Source organism: Pongo pygmaeus, chromosome 6 (assembly GCF_028885625.2).
Source record: "Pongo pygmaeus isolate AG05252 chromosome 6, NHGRI_mPonPyg2-v2.0_pri, whole genome shotgun sequence".
NCBI lineage: Eukaryota > Metazoa > Chordata > Mammalia > Primates > Hominidae > Pongo > Pongo pygmaeus.
In genome coordinates, this window is record NC_072379.2 from 282,536 (window position 1) to 301,007 (window position 18,472).

The following is an 18,472-nucleotide window of genomic DNA, read 5'->3' on the forward strand; positions in this document are numbered from 1 at the left end:
CATGTGGTCTATTGATTATGTCATTAACACATAAGCCAAGGTGAGGTCGACATCCCCTAGTCAAATTACACAATCTCCGGACTCAGCAGCCCTTTAGAAATGATCTTTAAACATGTGTCCTAATATCCGTGTGGTAGAAATGAGGAGGAATTGTGAACAGATACACCAGGCTCGCTGAATTTACGTCCTCTGGCAATCAGGGAAAATGTTAGGACAATCTTTAGGAAAAGGCTCAGCTTTGCTGGGGAGCTTGTTCCTGCTTCCGTTTTTTTGTCCTTCTCTGAAGTAGATGGCTCCTAGGGAAGCATGAATTTTCCTTTTCTTTCTTTCCTTTCTTTCTTTCTTTTTCTTTCTTTCTTTCGACAGAGTTTCGCTCTTGTCAGCCAGGCTGGAGTGCAGTGGCGTGATCTCAGCTCACTGCAACCCCTGCCTCCCAGGTTCAAGTGATTCTCCTGCCTCAGCCTCCTAAGTAGCTGGGATTACAGGTGCTGACCACCACACCCAGCTAATTTTGTACTTTTAGTAGGGACGGGATTTCACCATGTTGGCCAGGCTGGTCTCGAACTCCTAACCTCAGGTGATCCACCTGCCTCGGCCTTCCAAAGTGCTGGGATAACAGGCGTGAGCCACCGTGCCCGGCCGAATTTTCTAAAATAAAATAAAAAATCAGTTCCCAGAAAATAGTTCCTCACTGAATTGTGTGGTTTCAGCATTTCAGCTGATTACAGTCATACTAGCACATCTCAAAAATTCTCCAAAGAAACAAGTCTAATGCCAGCGAGTTTTATAAATGTGTGCTCATGGCTGCCTTTTCTTCAGCAGGAGGGAAACATCACCAACCTATTTCAATGATATTCCGCCCCTTCGAGGAATATCATTGGCCCCTTCAGTGCCACCACCACCACCCAGCCCGGCTCACCCAAGCCTTGAGTTTATTCTGCCTGCCTGAGTTGGAATTCGCCCTCCCTCCCTTCTGGGGTGAGTTGAGGGAGCCGAGGGGATGCCAGCCATTGTGCTGCTTCCCAAACGCCTACTGTGGGCTACGCAGTGTTAGACACTTCATGTTGGAGTCAGACAACCCGGCTGAGACAGCTAGTTAATAATTACACAGGTCTAATTAACCCACATAATTAGACCTGTCACAGAGATGAGGATGTTGAGGCTCGAGAGCACGGGGCGTGGGGGTCGTCGTGGGCCACCTCGCGAGCACTCGGCGTTGTGTGGTCTCTGCGAGGCCCGTTTGCTCTGCACCCAGCTGACCCTGGAGAGGAGCTCTGGAAGGGAAGGTGGGCAAGGCCCCGGGCTCCCTCTAGGGTGCTGGCTCCTTCAGAACCAGGGCACAGGCCAGCACACATCCTGGTTTTGCAGCCCGGTCCCAGCGTGGGGACAGAAAGGGGCAGGGACTCTCCTCACCTTTCTTTGGGCCAAAAAGCACGCTTCGTGGGGTCTCCAGGCAGGTCTGCAAATACCTCCCCGTGATTAAGCAGTCAGGGCAAATTCCTCCCGGACTTCGGCCTTATTTCATTTTCTTCCCCGCCGCTGGGGCTGTGGCCGGGATTTATTGTGTTTATTTTCTGATGTGTAGCTTTTATGATCTGGGGTCCGCTGAGCGGGGCTCGGATGTGACCCTAAGCTAGGTCGGGTCACACTGCGCCACTCACTCTGCTCTGCCCACATGTGTGACCCAGGAGGAGCGCCCTGAGTCACGGGCATGAAAAGCAATGATGCCACTCACCGTCTACAAGAGTCTCTTTCCCTGGGAGAGGATAAGGCCCCTCCCCTAAAAATTCTCAAAAGAAACAAGTCTAACGCTGGCAATTTTTATAAATGTGTACTCATGGCTCTTTCTTTAGCAGGAGAGAAACTTCCCCAATTTATTTCACTGTGGTGGACACGGTTGTTTTGGGGCACCCAGACTCTGTTCCCTCTTTCTTTAACAGACCCTTGACTCTTACCTGGGGCCACCCCCTTCCCGCCTCAGTCCTCAGGGTCTGGGTAGGGTTGACCTCCTTTTCGGGTACCAGCCTGGCATTTCCAGGGAGAAGATCCTAACCTCCCGGCAGGAGTGACTGACCGAAGGGTGAGGGTGAGTCTCCCAGGCCAGCGAGAGGTGAGGAGTGAGGGCACTTACTGGGCTGTCGGGAAAGGCGTTCTCAGCGGAAGGACCTGGTGTGAGATGCTGGTGGCAGGTGCTGGGGGCTCACAGGAGGTTTGCCGGCCCCATTTCCAGGGCAGAGTTGGTGTCATGGGGAGAGGTGAGGGCACTTACTGGGCTGTCGGGAAAGGCGTTCTCAGCAGAAGGACCTGGTGTGAGACGCTGGTGGCAGGTGCAGGGGGCTCGCAGGAGGTTCGCCGGCCCCATTTCCAGAGCAGAGTTGATGCCATGGGCTGTGCTTTCTTTAGCGGCTCTTGATACCAAAATGCAGGATTCTGTAGAGAATTTTTGAAGTCTGAGACCTTGTAAACGCTGCGTTTTGCCTCTGATGTTAAAGCAGCAGTGACTGCATGCCAAGGAGAACCTCGGGATGCTGATGTCCTCGTCTATGCTGGCTGCCGGGAGCACGATCAATGCAGGGACACAGAACGTGTTCTGATGCCGGCTAGGCTGGGCTGCAAAAGCGACGTGTGTCTCATTTCTCTGTTTCTCCCTGAGCCTCTCCACGCATCAGGCACGAGTGAGGCAGAAGCAGAAGAGCCAGGCTCCTTCCTCGCTATGAGGAGTTCCAGCAGAACCGATGGGAGAAGACCAGGGTGACCCAAGGTCCAGGTGGCTGTGTGGCTGTCAGGTCGGAAGGGCAGCTCACAGGGTCAGAGGCTGGTGGGCGCTCAGATGAGCAAACCTCAAAGTCTTCTACTGTTTCCATTAAAACAATTTTTTTTTAAGAGATAGGGCCCTGCTCTGTCGCCCAGGCTGGAACACAGGGTCACGATCATCGCTCACTGCAGCCTCGACCTCCTAGGCTCACCCCATCCTCCTGCCTCAGTCTCCCAAAAGTTGGGACCACAGGCATTTGCCACCATACGTGTCCCAGGCTATTCTTAACAAAATAAAATAAAAAATCAATTCCTAGAAAATAGTTCCCCACTTTGAATTATGTGGTTTCAGAATATCAGCTGATTTTATTTTTGAGAATTTATGCCTCCCTAGTAGCTGTCTAGTTCAGAGAATGGCTAAAAAATACTGAAGAACGAGCAAGCACTCCAGCAAAGCAGACGCTTTTCTTAAGTATTTTCCTAATATTCTTTTTAAAAATTGTGTCTGATGGCTGGGCGCGGTGGCTCACGCCTGTAATCCCAGCACGTTGGGAGGCCAAGGCGGGCAGATCACGAGGTCAGGAGATCGAGACCATCCTGGCTAACACAGTGAAACCCCGTCTCTACTAAAAATACAAAAAATTAGCCGGGCGTGGTGGTGGGCGCCTGTAGTCCCAGCTACTCAGGAGGCTGAGGCAGGAGAATGGCGTGAACCCAGGAGGCGGAGCTTGCAGTGAGCTGAGATCGCGCCACTGCACTCCAGCCTGGGTGACAGAGCGAGACTCCATCTCAAAAAAAAAAAAAAAAGTGTCAGATGTCTAAGGAAATTGAGCACTAATAAATCTATAGTTAGAAATTGGCAGGTGATTATTCATATTATGAGGTTCCTGACATTACGTGCTCCCCAGATACATTTCATTATGTTTGATAAATGAATTCTGACGCATTCAACAGTCTGTAGACATCAGAAATCAAGTTTTTGAAGCACGTTCTATGACGGCAGTTTACAAACAGCACTGACAGCGGCCAGCTGAGAATGACAGAGTTCTAGGAGATGGTTTATACCTTCCTCTATTTTATAAGCTTTCTGCCAAAAAACTGCTTTTAATTAAAAATGTATAAGTAAGATGTAACCTGGCCAGGTGCGGTGGCTCATGCCTGTAATCCCAGCACTTTGGGAGGCCGAGGCAGGCGGATCACTTGAACTCAAGAGTTCAAGACCAGCCTGGACAAATGGTGAAACCCTGTCTCTACTAAAAATACAACACTTAGCCAGGCACGGTGACGGGCGCCTGTAGTCCCAGCTACTCCGGAGGCTGAGGCAGGACAATCACTTGAACTTGGGAGGCGGAGGCTGCAATAAGCCTAGATCGCACCACTGCACTCCAGCCCGGGTGACAAGAGCAAAACTCCGTCAAAAAAAAACAACAACACATAACCAGATACCACAGAGATAACCCTGAAGTCCCCCATGTTCCCCACCAGTTCCATCCTCCTCTATCCCCTCTAGGCCAAATGCAAGCATAGATTTGATGTTTATCAAGATTACAATTTTATATTTTTGCCACATAGATATGAGTCAGAAACAACCTAAGTCACTGTTCTGTTTTCGGGGTTGACTAATGGTGTCTTATTGCTCGTGTTGTCTAGAACTCACACATTTTGCTGGATGTGTCTGAGAGCCGCCGGATTCTTGAGATTCACTGCTGGTCTTCGTGAACGTCCCCAAAACAGGCTGCAGCTCCCGACTGGCTGATCGCCTGCTCTCTCTTTCCCTTGCACTTGTGGGAATCAAGTGATTCTCCTGCCTCAGCCTCCCGAGTAGCTGGGACTACAGGCGCCCGCCACCACGCCTGGCTAATTTTTTTTGTATTTTTAGTAGAGATGGGGTTTCACTGTGTTAGCCAGGATGGTCTCGATCTCCTGACCTCGTGATCCACCTGCCTCGGCCTCCCAAAGTGCTGGGATTACAGGCGTGAAGCACCGTGCTGGTTGCGTTTTTAGTTTTGACATCCGATTAAGGGGACAATACGGAGTCACTGAGTGTGTTTGAGCCTCAGTGTGACTCGGATCCCGAGCGAGGCCAGGCAGCCACAGTGCCCACCGCAGAAGGAGGAGTTGCATGTGCCCACGCCCACGTGTCAGGCTTCTCCTCCAAGGGGGACCCCAGGGGCGCTGAGCCCGCCTGCAGATGCGGTTTTACCAAGGGCAGCGACAGCTCCAGGCACCGCTGGGGCCAGCTGGGTGCAAGCAGCATGAGTCACCTCGTATTTTAACAAGTTCATTCATTCATTTATTTTTTATAGAGACAGGGGTCTCTCTCTGTTGCTGAGGCTGGTCTCTAACTCCTGGTTTCAAGTGATCCTCCCACATCGGGCTCCCAAAGCGCTGGGGTTTCAAGCGTGAGCCGCCAGGCCCCGCTGTCTGGGTCGTTTCAGAGCTGAAGGTGCTGCTGTGAAGACATTTCCTGGGTGAAGGCTGTATCTATCCCGAGCTTTCTGGCCTCAGACCGACTCACAGACACGGCTGTCGGTCAGAATTCTGCAGATTATTCCTGGAAATACTATTCAGTCTCATGTCTACTGTGAAACAAAACCCCCTACTCCCGTAAGATCCCGCCTCTCTACTTTTCTCCAGAATTTCCTAACCCGGATGGCTTCTGTTCTCTTCCCTCTGCGTGCGCCTAAAACGGAGCTTCGACCCAGAAGGGACCCGTGAAGCGGCGACTCTGCGGATGGGAAGTCCCCCTCCCTCCGGGGCCTGGCGGGGACTCACTTGCAGGCACTGAGAGGCCGCTGGGCGGGAGCACAGGGCGCCGCAGAAAGCTCTGGGACGTGGGTCTCTGGCTCAGCTGACCCACTGACCAAGGCCGGGAGACGCCCGGCGGGCCCCACGGATTTGGCCTGGACCCCCCGGCCGCTCTGGGGTGGAGAGCGGCGGACAGTGCAGGCGGCGGAGGGGGCCGCAGTCCTGGTCTCCGACGCCGACTCCGGGCTGTGCTCTCCGCTGAGACCCAAGCGTCCACCCGGGGATCCCGGCGCCCGGAAAGCACCACCGAGTCTCAGGCGCGCCCAGGGCGCACGAGACCGGGGCGCACGAGACCGGGGCGCACGGGACCGGGGCGCTCCGAGGAGACTTCCGCCAGTGCAGGGAGCCTGCGAGGACACCCCAAGCTGCCTCCAGGGACGGGGACGGAGCGAGCCCTGCCCTGAGCGTCCCCGAAAGGGAGCGGGATGGGGGGGCCGCCCCGCCCGTCGGACCACCCAGCGCGCCGCCTCCTCCTCCCTCCCCCCGCGGCGGTCAGAGGGTCACCGAGACGCCCCGCTCCGCTCCGCTCCCCTCGGCCGCTTTACCGGTGGCTGGGGCCTCCCCCGCGCCGGGATTGGATGCGAGAGGACGGGGTGGGGGCAGGCGGGGGACCCCAGGAGCCCAGGTTCCCGCTCCGGCGGAGAGAAGTCCGCAGTGCAGTCGCTGCTGGGCCGCGTGGAGAGGGCTCTGCGAGAAGCCGGCGGGCGGCGCGGAGGAGGCGGCAGCTGCAGCCGGGACCCCCAGCAAGCGCCGGGCGCGCCAGGATGTTTGACAGCTCGCAGTATCCCTACAACTGCTTCAATTACGACGCCGACGACTACCCGGCCGGCAGCTCCGACGAACACAAGAGGCTCACGCGGCCCGCGTACAGGTGACTGCGGGGGTGGCGGTGGGGTTTGCGGGACAGTGACCCCCCTGCAGGGGTCCCAGGTCGCCGGGACCTGCCCGGGACGAAGGAAGGGCGGGGGGAAGATTTCTTCTCTCCGGCGGAGCTCAGAGAAAGGACGCGTTTGTCCCTACTTTGGGGAGAGCCAGGAAAGGTTCTTGGCCTCCCGGGGAGGGGCCTCCCCAGCCCGGGGAAGAGCTTCTGGGGTCTGGGTGGCGCCGGGGACCGCGAGCTGCGGGGGACACTTTCCCCAACACCGCCTCGCTCCTCCGCCTCTGCGCCCCACGGCGTCCTGCGGGATGGGGGGAAGGACGGGGGGGAGGCTGCCCCCGCGGAGACCCCGCCTGACCCCCGGGCTCCGCAGCTACATCGCCTTGATCGCCATGGCCATTCAGCAGAGCCCCGCGGGCAGGGTGACCCTGTCCGGCATCTACGACTTCATCATGCGCAAATTCCCCTATTACCGCGCCAACCAGCGCGCCTGGCAGAACTCCATCCGCCACAACCTGTCCCTCAACAGCTGCTTCGTCAAGGTGAGCGCCGCCCCCGACGGGCCCCGGGTGTCCCCGCGTGGCGACACCTGCGCCAGGGCCTCGGTGGCGGGGAGGGGAGGGCACCTCGGCGGCTGCGGGGAGGTGCGTCCTCAGCCCACGGGGCCGCCTCCACCTGCGCAGTGCGCCCCCCTCGCCCCGGTCCAGGGCGCCCCGAGGGGACAAGGAGGGCGGGCGCACAGCGCAGCGGAGCCGCTCCCAGCCCCTCCCTCCGCGCGCAGGTGCCGCGGTCCGAGGGCCACGAGAAGGGCAAAGGCAGCTACTGGACGTTCGCGGGCGGCTGCGAGTCGCTGCTGGACCTCTTCGAGAACGGCAACTACCGGCGGCGGCGGCGGCGGCGTGGCCCCAAGCGAGAGGGGCCGAGGGGTCCGCGCGCGGGGGGCGCCCAGGGGCCGTCGTGTCCGCCCGAGCCGCCTGCCGCTCAGGGGTCCCTGGCCCCGGACAGCGCTGACCAGGGCGCCCCGGGCCGTGAGCCCCCCGCCAGCCCCGTCCCCCCGGGGAAGGAGCACCCCCGGGACCTCAAGTTCAGCATCGACTACATCCTGTCCTCCCCAGACCCCTTCCCTGGGCTCAAGCCGCCCTGCCTCGCACAAGAGGGCAGATACCCGCGGCTGGAGAACGTGGGCCGCTACTTTTGGACAATGTGATGTGGAGCCACCCTGGAGGCCCCTGAAGTTCAGTCTGGGGTCTTCCCCGGACCCTTCCTGGAAAGATGATTCCAGCCCCACCTTGAGCCAGGAAGCCAGAGTTCCGCAAATCCTACAATTTCTCGTGCAGACAGAAGGTCAGGTGCCTCACCAGGCCTGGATTGGGGGGACAGGCGGAGGTGGAGCTCGTTAAAGGTATAGACTGTGAGGCTGTGACTTGACCTGTTCAGAAAACAGTTCTCTTGCAGGGAAAACCCCACTGGGTTCCAGTTTTACCTAAGGGTTTGCTCTGGACTGACCTAGTGCTCTTGCTCTGAGGAATAAACACAGGGTCATGGTCCCTGGAGTCAGGAGATATTTCATTCCTCAGTCACTTGAGGGTGAGTTTTCTAGGCAGCCACACCCCAAAAGCCACAAGTGCCCAGTGTGCGGTCAGTGGGCTGGTTCACGTCATCCCCATGGTTAAAATAATAGTGGTAAGGCACAAACCGTGAAGAGAGATGGCAATTGGCCCCATGAATTAGTCACCCCAAGGCTGATGATGGTGTCCGTGCTAGCAGTGACGTGATTGGAAGTGACAAATGTATCTTGTTGTGTCAGCCGAGTATTTTGGTGACAGATTAAGAAATCCGTGGTGCTTTTTATACCAGAAGTGAGAAACGCAAGGTGGGAAGGAGGGGCCCAGATTTGGGATGATACTGGGGCAAAGTCCAAATTTCTCGATTCTTCTGAGCAGGGAGTCAGCCCTGATTCGGGCACCTTCCATCAAGTGGTTTCCCAAAAAATCAGGTGCCCAAGAGAGCAGGCTGCTGATAAAATTCCTGTGACACCTCACAGTGCATGGTTACAAGTATCCGAGGTGGGTGCACTCCACTTGAAATGTAAAGGATTTAATTACTGTGTAGAGACGGGCTTTCTAAAAACACAATTATGCACAGTGAAACTATTTGACCAGCTTTATCATTTTTCACCAGCCCATTTTTGCAGAGTTAATTGCTTTCAGTAACTTAATTTGAACATTACTATGGATTACACCTAATCTGATTCGCTCGGTGACAACGACTGGCTAATTTTGTGAACGGCAAAAACACACCCAACGAGCCTGGCTGTCTCGTTTGGGAATTACGTAGTCTTGCTCTATCGGACACTTAAAAACAGGGACTGGGCGGCCGTGAAGGCAGGCGGGCTGCAGAGACAGACCAGAACATGCAAAAGATGCTTGGCCCTGGCTTCGTCTCTATTTGGAAGAATCCAAGTATTCCCCCACTCACCTGCCCTGTAAATAGACTCGATGTGTTTGGTTCATTGTTTTGAGAAGAGGGAGGAAGGCCGTTGCTGACAGACGCTGTGAACGCCTGGCCCCGTGGTGGTGCACCCACTCCCAGGCCTCGCGGCCCAGGCAACCGCAGCCTCTGCCTACAAGGGCACCCTTCGGCCAGGGAGAAGGAGCTGGAGCCCGGCCTCAAATGCCTGTTCCTGGAAGTGGAAATGAGGCTTGCAATGTGGACACCTCTCCTTTGCAAATGTCAGCTTCTGGTTTCCAGAACTCTCTACTGGGAGAGCAGCCAGCGTTCCTGGTGCTCCCACAGCCCACCAGGTGTAGGATCCTAGGAGACGGGCGCTGCAGCTCTCATGCCCGTTTCACAGATGGGAACCTGCATCACAGGCATGCAGCTCCGGGTTGGCTCCTCACTCCCTCCATGCTAGCTTGTACAGGCTACCAGCATGGTATGTACATGTGTTTGTGTGTGTGTGTGTGTGTGTGTGTGTATTGTGGTATGTGACCTGTGTCTGTCTGTACTCCTGTTATTTTTATATCCCTTTGCTGGTTGTGCTAAAAGCATAGATCTAAATCATACAAGATGTAATTTAGATGGTCATAGAGGCAGATGCTCCCATACATAAGTATATGGCAAAGAAAGTATCTGAAGATATATTTTTCTGCTACCAACAGAGGAAATAAAATTTACATTTTGTCTTTTGAGTTCCTGCACTTTGTTCTGGTAAGCAAAGCCTGATTTGGAACAACAACAACAAAACCCCTTTTCCTAAATGCTCTTGGGGGCCTCAGAATAAGTCAAGGTCTTTATAGCTCATCCTCTCTGAGAATATATTTGTGGCCAAAAGTAGACTCGACACCCAGGAGAGGCAAGGGCAGCACTGGGGGAAATCTGTGTACTATGAGGTGCGTCATTTGTTTTGCAAAGGGTATCAATCATATTTTCAAAAGCAAAGGGACATTTTCAATTTGCCAGTGCATGATACCCTGCAACTTCAGAAAGGTTCCCAGCCCTTAGAGTGAATGGCATTTAATACCAGCAACATAGCAGGGTGAGGGCTGGCTGTGACCTATTCACATATTGCCGCCACCACGCACACTTGCCCAACACAATTATAATTAAATACTTTATGCCTTTCTTGCAAATCCGCCGATTGATCATCGATATGCCCCGAGCAGATGTCTGCCACACGCGGGTTACGGATCACCAGGCTTCCATTAACAAAGCTGGGAGGTGCTGCCAAGCGGATGTTCAGGGGCGGTGTGTGCAAATGGCTGTGCTTGGGACCAAAGTTCCCAGGCTGGGTGGCACCTGGGCCCTGAGCTCCTTTTCCCGAGACTTTAGGGCGCCCCTTCTCGCAGAAGCTGGGCAGAGGCTCCTCCACCAAATGTCGCAGGAATGAGGGGTCAGTCCCTGGTAGTTCCTGGAGGAGGGAGAATCCCAGACACATTTATCCCTCCCTCCCACAGACAGAAGCAGGACAGCGGCAGATTTGAGAGCAACCACCAGGTCCCCGAGTGCAAACTGACCACAGATGAGCCCCTCCTCCCCACTGCTGAGTTGCTGGCTATAGCGGAGCAGCACCCCTCCAGAGAGGCCTCCTGGGCTGACACCCACCCTTTGCACCCAGCTGAAATAAAACTCTTGGAATCTGCTGTCCATTGGCCCCTGGTCTGCCTCCTGGGGAAGAAGAGAGAAAAGCCTCCTTTCTCTTCAAATTCCTCCCGTCCTTGATTGAGCAGGGTGGGAGCTGTTTATTCATTAGCAAACATTCGTGAGCCCTGAGCTAGGAGCTGGGGCGCAACCATGAACCCAAGAGGCCCAGACTGCAGCCCCACAGCACACACGTGAAGTAGACAGGCAGCTTCTGCGTGCTTGCAGAGCCCTGCGCCGGATGTGTCAGGAAGGGAGCTCACAGGGCGCTGAGCAGAAGATAACTGAGTGTGCAAAGCGCGTGGCCAGGCCAGGCTCTCAGGAGCTGAGGCCGTGATGGTGAGCTGGAACAACGAGCCAGGAGGAAAGGGCATTCCACGTAGGGGGCAGCCTGTGCCAAGCCCTGTGCTGGGGGCCAGAGGCCAGTGTGACTGGAGGGAGGTGCAGGCAGGGAGCCATGCACAGGAAGACCCCAGCCATGCCCGCCCAGCCCCCAAGTCCAGGCCAGACTTACCATCTCTTCAGCCTTTGATATGTAGCTCCTGCATCTGCCTCCATCTGTCCCTCTTCCTTCTGATATGCCGAACTTCTGCACAGCCCAGAAGGACAATCACCTCCCATGGTCTGGGCGCTTGGCCTTGGTTAATGTGGCCTCAGCATACACCACACACTGCTCTTGCTCCTGTCCCCAGGCGTTCCTTCCTGGCCAGTTCCATCCTGTGCTCGTGGAAGGTGAGGATGGTGTGCAGAGAGTGGGGATCTCCATGAGCCCCCTCCTCAGTGTTGCCCAGCCAGGACAGCTGCCCTGGAGGTCTGTGGTGGTGCTGGATTTCCTGGGAGACAGGGGCACCAGGCTGGGAGTCGTGCCACTGTGTGTCCTCGGCAGGGTCCTCTGCCCACTGGAGTCCAAGGCTCCTTGCCCGTGGCACGGGCTGTGCACAGCACCATCCAGGGCTCAGGCGAGAGGCTGTCAGCTGGACTCATGGGCCCTAGCCCAGCTCTGCTCCCACCTCGCGCCCCTGTGCATCTGCCTGGCCCTGGGACCCAGACAGGGAAGCGACCAGCTCCCTGGGGTATAAATGCCTGAGCTGGGCATCCCCGTGGAACCTGGCTCCCCGCAGTACCCAGGCCACGGCGGCTCTCTGGGCACCTCCCTTCCTGGAAGCAGCCCCCAGACTCCCTGCCTCTTTCCCTGGGACCCCGTGGTGTGCCCCTGGGCACTGTCAGCTTCCTCATGGCCCCCTCCCGTCTGACTGGCAGGCCAGGGGACAAGGACTTCCTCAGGATGGCACCTGGGCTGTGAGGGGCCAGAGGACACGGCCCCTGGTGGGCTGGGACTGGCACCAGGACATAGCTGGATGTTTCCCGCCCGGATTCTTCTGAGAGGCCTACACTGGCCTCTGTGCGGGGGTCTGGCGGCCCTCCCTTCTCTGTCTTGGTTTCCTCTGTGGTTCTGACTGGGTTTGGGGAGCAGGGGTGCCCCCACTCCCATCACCCCAGGCTGTGACAGGGCTGGGCTCCTGAAATTCCTCAGTTCTAACTTTCTGGCCCCCAGCCATGCCCCAGGGCCAGCCAAGTTCAACTCCATGCTGAGGGCCCTGGAGTCTCTCCGTGTACACATTCCAGAGGAGGAACCCAAACAGGCTGTTTCTCACCAAAATATGAAACTGAAAACAAGCACAGGGCCTGCCTGAGGCTGCCTGCGGCCTGGGGACTCAGGGTCCGACTTTGCCCCCTCCCGGCACTGCCTCACCACCCCTACACTCCCCAGGCTCCCCTTGGCCCCACCAGGCCCCACCTTGTACCCCCACATCCCTCCCCCAGGTCCTGCCCAGCCCCTCCTGGTGCCCTCAGCCCTGCCTGGTCCTCCTGGCCCTGCCTTGTCCCTCTTGCCCCCGCTCCACTCCCACCCTCCCCAAGCACAGCTGGTCCCCAGCTGCCAGGAGTCTGGGGGCCACGGCGGCTTCATCAGACAGGAGACTGTGCTTTGCACTCAAGCCACTGCACCTGAAATAGCTGCACGTGTCCAGTGCCTCAGGCCACCCCTGGGGCTAGACTGAGGGTCTCACTGACAAAACCCCGCTAAAGATGGGACTCAGGGGAGCAAGGTTTTGAGGGTCTTTGGTCAGGCTGAGGTCCCACAGTAAGTGTCTACTGAGAATGCTTGCCCCAGCATTGATGACAGGACGCGGGGCTGAGGGGTGGCGGGAGGAGGTGCTGGGAGGCAGTGGACGGAGCACATTCAATCTTGAGAATTCCTACATGTGGGTCACTTCCTCTCCTGCACACGGTGGGCGCCCTGCACACAGATGATGAGTAAATTCGCAGGGTCCCGAGAAAGAAGCTTCTCTGAGGGGAGGAGATAGATGGGGAGGTTGTGTCATTCACAATGACTCTGCCACATCCCAGCAAGCCCAGGCCCAGTGTCCCGGGGTCGGCCCAGGAGGGCATCCTAACCCTGGTAGAAACAAGGGCTGGCATTTTCCGAGGGCTCTCCATGTGCTGGGCACGGTTCTGAGAACACTCAGAACACTCACCCCCCAGGACCCCACGGAGCCAGTAACACGACACCCCCCAGGGCACTTGTGAGGCTTGGAGAGGGTCATGTGCCTGGCCAGTGTGCGGAGGGGTCTGAGCTCAGGGGTCAGCAAATTGTCTGAAGGGACCCACAGGGTCAGTGTCGGGGCCCTGAGAGTGGCCGACAGCATTTGGAGGAGGGGAGACAGGTCCTCCAATCACAGGTGCAGGTCCAAGGGCCCAGGGTCTCCACACACCTGAGCCTCTGGGGCTGTGCCACCGCCTCGCAGGGTCCCCAGCTCTCCCCTCTGAAAGAGGACGATATAATGACAGTCCAAGAGAGAACGGAGGTGCCGTCCCCGGCAGTGTAAGGCTGGGGCTGTGGGCGGTGGGCCCCTTGGCAGGATGCTAGGGGCTGCCACTGTCATCTCCTCGGAGGTGCGGTCCCCACTCCAGCAGGTGCAGAGGGAACCTCAGTCCAAGCTGACATGTAAAGAAGCTCGGTTCTCGTGGCTCTGCTCTCCCACAGGGGTCCCGCCCTCCCCCAAGCCCCAACAGCCCTGTGAGCAGAGCACGGGGCAGACTCCACAGCTCCATGGTGCAGAGGAGGAAACTGAGGCTCAGAGGGGCCTCTCAGAGCCTGCTGGTGCAAAGGCTGGACTCGCCTGATCCCAGGAGCCCAGGATGCCCAGCCGAGGGCAGAATGACATCCTCTAACCTGGAAGTTAACGGGCTCAGCCTCAAGGCCTCCTCCATCCCCTAGCTGTGGCTCTGTTCGACTCCAGAGCAAGCATCAGAGACGGTGGGAACATTCTGGATCCCAGGGATCCCGCATCAGGGTGTGGCCATCTCCCCACGCACAGCCCAACCTCCCCCGGCTCTGGAACGTGGCTGGCCAGGTCTCACTGCTGCGAGGTAGCCCTGCTTCTGGGGGACACCAACCGTGCTCACCCCTCCCATTTCCACCAGGAGGGGCCTGGTGTGCCGCGCTTGCCGTAATTACACGAGAGACCCAGGAAAGGGCCAGTGCACACAACCTACTACCTGTAATTTGATTTTCCTCTTCAGCCAAATTAACAATCTATAAACATTTGCAAAATTACATGTTTTCATCCTGTGAGAAATACCAAGTGCCTCTTATGCAAATGTGCCCGGTCCTCGCGCTCAGCGGTTCTAGAGAACGGCTCCTCAGAACCCAGCGCGGGGCTTGTCAAAAGGGCTGTTCATCGTGGATTGCAAATTAACAGGCCTCACATGCTTGTGTACAATTACATTCCCACCAGCTTTAGGCAACTCTAGACCCAGATTCCAAATAAGATGTGAGTTCACTCAACTGAAACTTGCAGTATTAGATTTATAATAAACGAAGAGAGGTCACGCGGCGATGCCATTTTTTAAAAGAAAAGGAAATTGAATGACAGCACCTGAACTTGGCTCAACTTCCCCTCTGTGTCGGTGTGATTTCAGCATACACCACACACTCCCTCTCCACGTGGGCCTGCAGTGGTCCCTGGTGGACTCTGTGTCGAGCGAGTCAAGTTCAGCTTCCCCTGCACACCTTTCCCGAGCCAGGGCCGAGGGGGCCTTTAGGTGCCTGCACCGACCGCTTCCAACGTCCACACTGCTCACCAAGGAAACCCGTCCCGTCCTTTGGGACCGGCTAACAGGTCCTTCCGTGCCCCCAGCAAGCCTATGTCCAGAAACTCACCCACAATTGCTAATTCTCACCCAGGGACACCACCTCTGGATCCTCCAAATGGACTCAGCTCCTGCAAAGTGAGGTCAGGTCGCAAGAAACGCCGAGTTATTCGTTCCCGAGTTTGGGGTAGGAAGAAGAGAGGGTTTGGACCAGCCCTCTCTTAAGACAGTTACCTGAATCAATTTGGTTCCAGAGAGCAAGAAAAATCTGCCCACTCGTGCAATTCATTGTTTAACGTCGTTAACAGATGTGATGCTTCTTCACAGGTTAGCGTGGTGGAGCCACAGGCCCTGTCTGTGCAACGCCTCTCTGTCCTGGGGCCACGTGTGGTGCTGGACAAACAGCAATGGACATGGTCAGAGTGATGCCTGCAAGGGCCCTGCCCCGTGAGGGCACGCCGTCCAGTTCTGAGGCTCCTCATGCTCTCTCAATAGGTGCTTTTGGCCACCAGTAACAGAACTCCTGGGTGATGACAGCATCAACAAATACAGGAAGAAGTCGGGCGGGGTATAAGGCTCCTCCCTGGGGCAGTTTAATGTGTGAACCCAGCAGGAGGGATGAGGGCAGCCCTGGCCGCAGATCCTGGGCCTCGTCCATACAGGGAAGGCCAACTGCTTTAGCCAGAGAAAGACGGTACAGGAGGAAAGGCTGGTGCGTTTGGGGGAGAGGAAGAGGGGAGACGGGTTGCCCCCCTCAAAGACACTGTGTCCAGGCGGAGGGCTCTGACAAGGCAGGACCTTGAGAAAGTTCTGCGAACCGTTTCGCCCACAACCTCCTTTCTTTCCAGCACCCAGGGAAGGTGCATTCAGGCCGCTGAAGCCGGCAGGCCGCAGGCTGGTGAGCCCGTTGATGGGAAGTTCTGGTGTTGAAAGTGTGTCTTGTGCATCATCCAGGGCGAGGTTCTGCAGAGGAGGAGGACTTCTCTTTGGGGACTCCAAACAGCCGCCACCTTATCACCCAGGGAGGCTGCAGGGCAGAGAACACTCTCCTCTGACAAGTGGGGAAACTGAGGCTTGAGAGGGACCGCAGCTTTAAAGCAGCCAAACCCAGGAATAAATCCAGCCCTTCAGATTCCCACCCTAGGCTGTTTCCAGACAGAGGAGGGAGAAATGGTTTATTTCACCCAGTTCTCCCACTTGTCCCCAGGGCCAGCAGGCCCCCTCCCTAGCATCCTGAAGCCTCTTTGCACCTGTGGCTGACGAAGTGCAGACGTGCCTCGCTGTCTACTGGGCCTGCCTCCATAGACCTGAGATACAAAGACAGAACATCACATGGACGTGCATACACACACACATGAACACACACGCATGTACAGAGATATATCTGCACACATACACACGCACACCAACATAGGCACACACACATACACGTGTGAGCACACAAACACGTACATAGACATATCTGCACACACACACATGCACACCAACATAGGCACGTGCACACGTGAGCATGCACACACGTACACAGACATATCCACATACATGCACGCACACACACACGTCCGTATGCACAAGCGCGCACACACATAGCCACACACATGTGCATGTACAGTGCACAGCATGTGAAATGCCCACGGCTATGCTTGGGCAGAGTGAAAATGTTCCTCTCTCTGTCTACAGGCTGGGAGAGAGAATGGGTCCTGCTGAGCTGAGGCTGCTGGCTCCGTCTGACCCGCCATGGTCACGCCTCCACACCCTCACACACGTGGTTTCCTCCCTCTGCAATGCCTTTTTCATCTTCGTAGCCTCGTAAAAACCCACTTGGCTTTCAAGGCCTGGTGCAAAATGTCCTCCTCTGCTCAGCCCCCAGATAGAGCTGAGCTGTTTGGGTGCACACCCCCAGGCTGGGAAGTGAGGAGGCATCTCATATTTAACGGGGACATCTCATCTCCTCCCGTGTTACAGACGAGGAAACTGAGGCACAGAGACCTGCCTAAGGCCATGTGGTTTGAGGTGGGGTAAGGATTTGCACAAGTCATGCTGGTTCCAGGGTCCCTGCCGCCGCCACCCGAGGGAGGCGGGAGGTCCTCACGCTTGTGCCCCCAGCCCCCCTCCCGAGGCTCCTGTGCCTCCCGGCTTCCTGGCTTGCAGCTGACCCCTCACACAGCAGGTGCTGCGACGTGTTTCTTGGGCATGCTCCTGCCTCCCGTAAAGCCTCAGCTCACAGAACAGGCACATATGTGGCTCGGCCGTCCCAAACACAGAGACGAGGAGCCACATGTGTCTGGAGTTTCTGAAAAGCTGGGAACAATTTTTGAAAAGCTGGGAAGAGTTTTTCTCGCTGTTTTCTGTTTAGATGAACTGATTCGGCCAGATGTGGGTCAGGAAAACCCTGTTTCAAGGTGTCTCCCTCACAGAGGAAGCTGGCAGCTCGGTCCCAGAAACCTCAGGCTTCCCTGCTCGCAAGGGGCCCACGCCTCTCCTCTGTGGTGAGTGGTCTGGGCTCCGGTGGATGGGGGGACCCTAAGCTGTGCTGGGTCTGGCCTGAGGACCCTGGGATCCCCAAGGGTGTCTGCCCAGCTGGGGCTGTCTGGGGAGTCTGCTGGGGAGTCTGCTATCCTGGGCCCAAGCTGGGGGACCTCATGGGTCTCCAGAAGCAACAGCCCTCCCAGGCTCAGTCCTCAGCGCCCGGCAGCAATTTCAGCCTTCACAGCAGCTCTGTGAAAGGTTGGATCGGTTGATTTGATCCCTTTCTGTATGTGAGGAGACTGAGGCCTAGAGAGGAGGCACTCCTGCAGCAGACAGGCTCTGTGACCCCCCCAACAGCCATCCATCCCAGGGCCAGGTGTGGCCTCCTGCCAGCCACGGACAGGCACAGCGGGGCTAGGAGCCACTTTCTCTCCACACTGGTTTGCTTCAACAGGGCTAAGGGAGGTTTTCACTTTGGTCCTGCCATGCCTGGGCCATGGGGGCCTCTTCCTGGAAGCATGAGGAGAGAGAGGGTCCCATCTGTAACCGGCCATTTAGAGTCACCTTTGATGGGGTTTCCTCTGGGGAGCAGCCCCTCGTCCCCTGCCTGCTGGTTAGGGTGGGGGTGACCTTCCTCATCCATTTTTTTTTTTTTTTCGAGACAAGGTTTGGCTCCATCGCCCAGGCTGGAATACAATGTGCGATCTTGGCTCACTGCCACCTCCACCTCCCAGGCTCGAGCAGTCCTCCCACCTCAGCCTCCCCAGAAGCTGGGACGACAGGTGCGCACCACCACGCCTGGCTCATTTTTATATTTTTTATAGAGATGGGGTTTCACTTTGTTGCCCAGGCTGGTCTTGAACTCCTGAGCTCAAGTGATCTTCCCTCCTCGGCCTCCCAAAGTGCTGGGATTGCAGGCGTGAACCAGCACACCCGGCCCACCATTGCCCTTGAGTGGGCCCCTGACCCAGGCCTCACCACCTGACCCCTTCCCCTCGGCTGCAGAGACTGGGGTGGAGGCATCACGTGACCCAAAGCAAGGAATGGACCCCAGCCCTGGGCTTCTGCTGGAATGGACGGGGAGGGAGCGTTCACACAGTGCAATGTGGTCTGGGCCTGTAGGTGCCACCTGCGGCCGCCCAGGGAAAGCCTGTGGGAGGATGGACTGCACAGCGGAATGCAGACCTAAAGGGTGGGAGAGGCCGGTCCCTGAGGGCTTGTTTCCAGCACCACGCTTGAAGCCCAGTGTTGCCTTCCGGTCACCTGAGC

The 18,472-nt window shown here is 56.9% G+C and overlaps 1 protein-coding gene across 1 annotated transcript; it reads left to right on the forward strand.

The window, feature by feature from the left end:
* Positions 1-6,326: 6,326 nt before the first annotated feature.
* Positions 6,327-10,585, forward strand: FOXL3 (forkhead box L3). The gene is made up of 4 exons (XM_054496923.1): positions 6,327-6,433; positions 6,813-6,981; positions 7,221-7,841; positions 10,396-10,585. Exons 1-3 carry the CDS (start codon positions 6,327-6,329, stop codon positions 7,644-7,646), a joined length of 702 nt encoding a protein of 233 aa, XP_054352898.1. The 3' UTR covers positions 7,647-7,841; positions 10,396-10,585.
* Positions 10,586-18,472: the final 7,887 nt, after the last annotated feature.